The sequence below is a fragment of the Petaurus breviceps genome, unplaced genomic scaffold (genome assembly GCF_028583685.1).
Source record: "Petaurus breviceps papuanus isolate PSGF00001 unplaced genomic scaffold, PetGlider_PUasm1.0 90330, whole genome shotgun sequence".
NCBI classification, from domain to species: domain Eukaryota; kingdom Metazoa; phylum Chordata; class Mammalia; order Diprotodontia; family Petauridae; genus Petaurus; species Petaurus breviceps.
Window position 1 is genome coordinate 866,289 of NW_027187219.1, and position 7,948 is coordinate 874,236.

The 7,948-nt window shown below is 43.2% G+C and overlaps 1 protein-coding gene across 1 annotated transcript in view; it reads right to left on the reverse strand.

The window, feature by feature from the left end:
- Nucleotides 1-6,799, reverse strand: part of LOC138177068 (glycine N-acyltransferase-like) — a 10,772-nt gene extending 3,973 nt beyond the window's left edge. The window contains exons 1-5 of the mRNA XM_069108048.1: nucleotides 6,761-6,799; nucleotides 6,395-6,494; nucleotides 3,351-3,458; nucleotides 3,064-3,190; nucleotides 1,964-2,129 (exon numbers count right to left, since the gene is read on the reverse strand). Coding sequence (XP_068964149.1) covers nucleotides 1,964-2,129; nucleotides 3,064-3,190; nucleotides 3,351-3,458; nucleotides 6,395-6,472 — 479 coding nt within the window. The 5' untranslated portion in view covers nucleotides 6,473-6,494; nucleotides 6,761-6,799. The remainder of the gene's footprint in view (nucleotides 1-1,963; nucleotides 2,130-3,063; nucleotides 3,191-3,350; nucleotides 3,459-6,394; nucleotides 6,495-6,760) is intronic.
- Between the last annotated feature and the right edge of the window lie 1,149 nt (nucleotides 6,800-7,948).

Sequence of the window (7,948 nt, forward strand, 5' to 3'; positions counted from 1 at the left end):
AGAAAGAAAGAAAGAAAGAAAGAAAGAAAGAAAGAAAGAAAGAAAGAGGGCTTTGCAAAGCACAAAGTCCTTTAGGTGCTCGTTGAACCCAAGACCTCAGGCAGTCTGGCTTCATTCTCGGGCTCACAAGACTTCTTTATTTACGTTATTAAGTACCCACTATCAGTAAGAGCAAAGGAAGCTAACATAAGACACCCCACCTTTGCCTTTTCAGGAGTTTATAGTGTGGAAGCACCCACACAGACTATGATCCTTAGGTCCTAATTCTACAAGGCCAGACCTACTCTCTCTCCTGAGCACTCATATTATCAAACAGCTCATTGGACTTTTTTTTTTAAAGCAGTTGGGGTTAAGTAACTTGCTCAAGGTTACACGGCCAGTTATTTCTGGGTGTGGTGCTAAGTATCTCAGCCCAGATTCAATCCCCCAGGCCATCCCGACGCTGGGGCCTCTGCTCTTGCTCGCTGAGCCGCCTGGCCGCCCCTCATTGGACATTTTTAAGAGCTCAGACTGAACATGTCCAAAACAGAATCATTATAATCATTATCTTTCAGCTCAAATCTATCCCTCTTCCAAACATATTGATTTTAGAAGGGAGTAAACATTTATGTGGTGCAAGGTCTGATGTTAAAAGGTGCTTTTACAAATACTATCTTATTTTGTCCTCACAACAACCCTGTTATTATCCCCATTTTACAGTTGAGGAGACCAAGGCAAACAGAGGTTAAATGACTTGGCCAGGGTCACACAGCTAACACATGCTTGATGTTGGTTGGGAACACAGGTCTTCCTAACTCCAGGCCCAGTGCTCTATCCTCTGTGACACCTAGCTGCCTTTAGTCACTCTTAGTGTCCTGACTCCTCACTCTCTCTCACCTCACATATTCAGTTACCAAACTGTCATTTCTACCTGCACAACATCTCTCACCTTTGTTTCTTCCACCCTATTCACACAACTACTCCCCTTGTTTAGACTCTCATTGCCTCGGACCAGGGCTATTTCAATGGCCTCTTAATTAATCTCTTGCCTCCAGCCTTGATATTCTAAAGCACTCTCCACATTGCCTGCAAAGTATTTTCCTGAAGTGAAGATCTGACCACGTGACTCCTCTACTGAATAAACTCCAGTGGCCCCCTATCATCTGTAAGAACAACTATGAACTCTTCTATTGGGCATTTGAAGCACTTCACAGCCTTATCCCTACCTCTCTCTCTTTCCCTTCACAAATTCTATGGTCCAAAAAAAATGAACCTTCTTGCTGTATTTCTCCTCTACACAAAGCACCCATGATTTGGTTGGCTCAGGGATCCACTCATTACCAGTACAGATTAGCAAGTGCTCTGCAACTTGTAGCTTCAGAGAGTTGTCTAGGGGCACACAGAGGTTGACTTACTTGCCTGGAGTCCATAGGAGTACTTGAGCCTTCTTGACTCCAAGTTGGCTCAATTCCTTATACCATGCTGCCTTTTACTTCATACCAAATTACTATGAATAGCAGAGTTTTTGAACTGAAATAGGCCTTGATCCCCATCAACTACTCTCCTATGAGGGATATCAGTCTTTACAGGTAAATATACAATAACACTCTAGCTCCAATAAGGCAATGTAAATATCCAAGCAAAAAGTGAAGAAGAGAAGATAGATAAGCAGATTCCAAGATTTATGTCCACAAAGTCTAGAGATTCTCACATTTACAAGACAGCCATGTAGTCTCTGTAAGGTCACCAGGAGATGTCAGGGACCAGAAAATCCCCAAACAGGGGAAACTAATTTATAGCACTTATGGAAGTACAAGAATAGCAAAGGCCTGACTGCCCACTGCTTTGGTCTTTACCATGCTAGAAGTCCTCACTTTAGTCAGATGGGGAGAGGGTTGTTCCACCTTTGAAATGGAATTCAGCAGGAAAACAGAATTTGACTTATAGAAGTACCTATGCGTGACTCAGCTTTTAGATAACTTACATATCTCTTTTCGGTTTTTCAGTTTTGTAATGTGCATTTTGCTGAGAAGGTGCATGTTTCTTCATTGTTTCAGGAATCAAATAAAGATTTCGGTTTACTGTCTTGACCTGGATTGATTTTTCCTTTGCAACATTATGTATCACTTCGTGTAAGCCAGACTGTAAACCTATAGGAGAAAAAAAAAATGAAAACAAAAATTCCAGTGATTATTCAGACACAGGGGAGAGACATTATCACCAGAATTAATGCCTGAGGGAAAGACCAATGATGTTTCACAAAGGGATCCTGGACATTTTGGAAAATGGAATTTCTTCTGACCTTGGAGGTGAAGATATTTGACTAGGAAGAGTTACAGGACTTCAAAATCAGGTGGGACTTCAGAGACCATCTCTTCAAATTCATATATACATGACTGAATCTTGTCTACACCCTCTCCAACAATGAGCATTCAGCCTTTGCTTCTGGACAGTCCAGTGGTGGGAAGCGGGTTCCCTCTCACAGAAGTTCATTTCACTTTCAGACAGCTCTAATTCTTAGGGAATTTTCCCAGAGATTAGGCAGAAATCTGTCTCTTTGTAATGATCTCCCATTGGGTCCAAGAAGAATCCAGTCCCTCTCCCACAAGCTGGCCCTCCAAATACCTGAAGACAGCTTTCATATTCCACCACTACTTTCAACCTCACCATAAACTTTTTCTTCTTCAAGCTGCATATCCTCGGTTCTCTCAACCAGTCCTTGTAATGGAATGATTTCAAGGCACACAGCCACGTTAGCTCTCTTTTCTTTATAGGCCCCACTTTGCCAATATCCTTGCAAGAATGTGGAGAACAGAACTGAACAAAAATGCTATAAGTGTCATGTGACCAGGGCAGAGAACATGGTTGTTCTCACTCCCCTAATCTTGGACATTATGTCTTCCTTGATGGAGTCCAAGATCACCTTAGCTCTTATGGCTGCTATGTTGCCCTGTTAGACTCACTCACACTGAGCTTGCAGCCCCTAGGAATTAGAAATGCTGATAGAGCCAAAAGTTAGCTTTGTTGAATGATGACTAGAGAAGAGTTTATTGACTGACTAATGCAAATCCATGATATTCTTACCTTGAATCTGCAGGTGTTGTTTCCAGTTGATGACATCTGAAGACTTGAGCATTTCCTGACAATTCTGGAGATCCTTGGAATAAACTTGGTAGGTGTTGGTGTAGGGATCCAAATCATCTTTCATGTCCTGAGCAGGTTGGAAACAAAGGAAAGAAAGACAGTGATCAGGAATTTGGAAGGGATTAGAGCATCGGGGAAAGCTGTTGACCAGGCAATACAAACATTCTAGCTCTGTCACTGGTGAAGGGTTGGGCTCAGCCTCTATGAAGATAAAACAAGTGGCTTACCTGCTCTTGAGGCCGGATAACAACAGTTTTAAAATCTGGCCACCTGTCCACCAATGCCTCCAGCCTGAATGGATTCCCATGGTTCATATGGAAGATGGTGCCGTAAACCTGGAGAGACAGCCCAAGGAAGCCAGAGGGGTCAATCCATTGGACAAGGGTGACAAAATCAGTCAATAAACATTTATTATGTGCTTACTATGTGCCAGTCACTGTGCTAAGTTAGAGATACACAGAAAGATAAAAGCCACAAGTAATTCACAATTTAATGGGAGAAGACAGCATGCAGCTAACTACATACAAATAAGCGATATATGGGATAAATGGGAACTAGTCAATAAAGGGAAGGCGCTGGAATCAGGGAAGAATCAGGGAAGGCTTCCAGTAAAAAATGAAACTTTAATTGGAACTTGAAGGAAACCAGGGAAGCCAAGAGACAGAGCTGAGGAGGAAGAGCGTTCCAGTCATAGGCAACAGCCTGAAGCCTGCTGATGGAGTCTCTTGTTTGTGCAACAAGGAGATCTCAGAGTACACGGTGGGTGGGAAGGAGAAGAAATGGGATTGATGGGGCATAAGGGAAGAGAAGACTGAAGAAGGGTGTCAGGTTATGTGAAGCTGGAGGTGATAAGGAACCATTGGAGTGTCACATTTACATTTAAGAAAGATCCCTTCGATTGCTGAGTGGAGAGTGGATTGCAGTGAGGAGATGTAGGAAAGCCATACTGAACAGCTAGTCCGGGGAGAACAGTTAGAAAGCTTTGCCATCTGGAGAAGCAGTGGGGAAAAGGCAAGAATTGAATTCCTGAATCCACTTCAGTTCAATACACATCTATTAAGCACCTACTAAATGCCAGACCCCAGGGATACAAAGTCGAAAGTGAGAGAATCTCTTACTCCCACAGTGTAGATTTTCCCGAGGGGATAGTAACAACACCTTGCTTTTGAATGAATTTACAGACCATCCTAGAAGGAAGGAACTTGAGTAGTCATCTTGTCCAGAGGTGTAGGACACCCAGGTTGTTGGCTGCCCAGACCAGATTAAAACGTAGTTGGAAAATATTTAACGAGGTAAAAATACAATAAAGCATAATGTTAATTTGGTTTTCTAAACCAATGCACCCTTCAAAGGGATTAGATCCTTATGTATGGCTTAGCAGCTCCCATGTCTTCTTGAATTAGAAACCACTGATCTAGTCCATTGAATCAATCAACCAGCCAAGATTTATTAAGCACCCAGGAGAGAATACAGAGCAGAATGGTCAAAGCAAAACCCGAAACTTATTGTTCACATAAAAAGTAAAGCAGGCTGCCCATAATAAAAACACTTGTGGTTTTATGTATAATCTACATTTTCTTTTCTACTTTGAATATGAACATGCCCATTTTGTTTGGTGTTGGTTATAGTAAGGATTTAAAAAAAACACAAAACACCAGAATGAGGGAATTGGAGTGGAAGATTGCTGAATTCCTTTTCAGCTATAGCATCGATGGTCTATGGCTCTACGATGATATACAAAAGAGAGTGGTAGCAGGGTGTGTGTGTGTGTGTGTGTGTGTGTGTGTGTGTGTGAAGGGGAGAATGGGGAAGGAAGAAAAGGGAAGGGGATAAACATTTATTGAGCCCTTACTACATGTTGAGCACTGTATTTATAAATACAATCTCATCTGATCCTCACAACAAACTCTGTGAGATCAGTGCTATTCTGTCATTATCCCCATTTGACAGATGAGGAAACTGAGACAAATGGAGGTTAAATGACTTGCCCAGGGTGACACAGCTAGTAAGTTTCTAGGGTTTTATTTGAACTCAGGTCTTCCTGACTGGAAGCTCAACACTCTGTGCACTGTTGCACCACCTTGTTGGGAAAAATTCCAAAGTAAGCACTTGTTTATAGCTTCATTTGTCCAGGTGGAAAATGTCTGGGAAAATGGTCCAGGAATCTTAAATCTTCTCTTGGAGGATGGAGGGCATAATTTCTGGAGAGAGGGAACCGTTGAGTCAAGACCAAATGGAGCACCGAAAGGACCAGCAAAAGAACAATTTGTGATAGGATGTTTCCGATGTCAGAAGCCTCAGGGACAGAGAGGGATTTATTTTGCAATAAGTTGCTAAGTCAAGTTTTATATAATTGGGGTTTGAAAGACTCCAAAGGCCAGTAACACAAAGGGGGGAAGGATTTTCTAAACATGTCCAGGGCAACCTAATCTTATGGATTGTCAGGCTTGGGAGTAAAGAAGACCAAGGGTCAAACTCGATCTCCAACAAAATGTGAATGTCACTCAACCCCTTATAGTGTGAGGAATACCTCTCTGAGCCTCCAGTAACCTTAGGACCAGGTGATAGAAAGGTTTCCATTTTCCCTCTAAGGAGTTCTCATACTTGGAGTTCCCCCACAGTTCAATTCACATGTCATCAAAGGATCCTAGTCCATAAAAGTTGGAAGGAAGGAGACCTACAGATCATCGTAACCCAAGACTGAGAGTCCGGGTGAAGAAGCCCTGAGATCGATGGCGGTGCTTGACCTGAGTTTTGAAGGATACATACAAGTGATTCCAAAAGGAGGAAGTTAAGAGGAAATAGATTGTGGGGATCAAGATAATTTGTGAAAAGGAACGGAGCTGGGAGGTGGAAGATGGACCATCACATGTGCAGTATATAAGGTAGGTCAATATGGCTGGAAAGCCAAGTGTGGGGAATCCATTGGCCAGTCAACAAGCTTTCTGAAGGGCTTACTATGTGCTAAGTACTAGGGAAGGGAAAGGTAAGAAGGGCCCATATTGTGAAGAGCTTTCGATGCCAAACTGAGGAGCTTATATTTGGTCCTAGAAAGAGTCAATCACTAGAGATCACTGGCTAGAGGGAAATGACAAGACCAGACCTGCATTTTAGGAAGGTCATTTTGGCAACTCTGTGGAGGAAGATAGAGGACAGCCTAGTAGAGAAAGCTGTTGCAGTTGTCCGAGAGGGAGGAGATGAGCCACTGAACTAAGGCATTGGCTACATGAGTGGAGGGGAGGGAATGTACATGAATGATGCCCATGCTTACCTTTAGGGACACAGGAATGTCCTTCTGCAAGGCTCTCTCCAGCGTCTGCAGCATCTGGGAGCTCCTGAGAAGAAGCATCTTGAGCAAATGCTCAGCGTAGCTGTCAGAGGAATATCAAAAGGGAAGAGGGAGAGAGACAGAGGCAGACATGTAAAAAGAGAGCCGAGTGGATGAGTCCTGGCCCCTCTGTACCTTTATTCAGTGAGACTCCAGCTGGAGCATGGCATGCCTGGAGGAGCTTCCTTGTGCTCTCTCTGCTCTCTGCTCATTGGTACCCCATTGGGCTCTAAGCTACTTCTCCCTGTGGACCAGTGCTCTAAACTCAGGCCCTCATTTGAAAGAACATTATGTCTCCTTTGTACTCACCCACCACTTTCTGTTGCCGTTACCGCGCATTTATAAAGGACTTTGCTAGGAAACCAGAAAGGGGAAGAGGCATTGGGTAACTGGAGGAGGGACTAGGGAGGATATAATCACAAGTTAACAGTTAACAGTTTGAAAGATTATTCCAGGCTTTTGGCCAGCTCCAAGACCCTGGCCAGTTGCCTTAGCGTCATCTTCTTATTAAATTATGCTTCTCAGTTTGCCTTTGGTCCCAGCCCCAAAGGGCATGGAAGGGGATGGACCACTATCTTTCACCACCTTGTAGAATCTAATAATAATAATGATAATAATAATAATGCCTGACCTTTATATAGAATTTTATGGATTACAAAGCACTTGACATAAATTGTCACACTTGATACTCATACCTATGAGTGTGAGGTGAGGACTGAAACTAATAAACCTCCATTGTATAAACCATAGCTCGTAAGCCTAGAGCTGGAAGGAACTTCAGAGGTTATCTGGTTCAATGCCCTCATTTAACACAGAAGGAACCTGAGACCTGGAGAGAGGAAGTGACTTAAAGGTCATCCAAGCTCTAAAGGTGGAATTTGAACCCAGTCCTTGGATTCCAGAACCAATGTATCATATACTCTCCCTCATTTGATATTTGCATGAATGAGGCTAGTGCTACAGCTATTATTGTACCCATGTTAAAAATGAGCAAACTAAGGCCAAGAGAAGATAAGTAAATCCCAGTGCTAGTAACTGGCAGAAGTTCTGCTCTCTCTCTCCTCCTTACCCCCTGAAAAAGGCTGACACTTGCCCTAATCAACTCCTTATCTCAGAGAAAGGAGTCATTGTTCCTATTGCGTTACTTGGCTAAACATCTCCCTCCACATCACCTCTCCAGTGAGTCAATAGGATTTATTAAGGGAGCACTAGTGTGCAAGGCCCTGTGTGTGCTAAATGCTGAGATCACAAACCAATGCAAAACCAACCAGTACAGTGTTGGGAGGTCAACACTGATGGAGGGAGAATGGGTATAACAAAAAGACCTAGACAATATCCAGAGAGAACAGAAGGAAGAGGAAGGTTCAAGGGACTGAGGGACCAGCTTACCTGAGGTGTGTCCCCAAAGCTATAAGTGACAATACCCACTAGGGCACAGGTCGCCCAGCTATGGGCCATTATCCAGCACATACCCATCTCTCACCAGTAATTGGACAG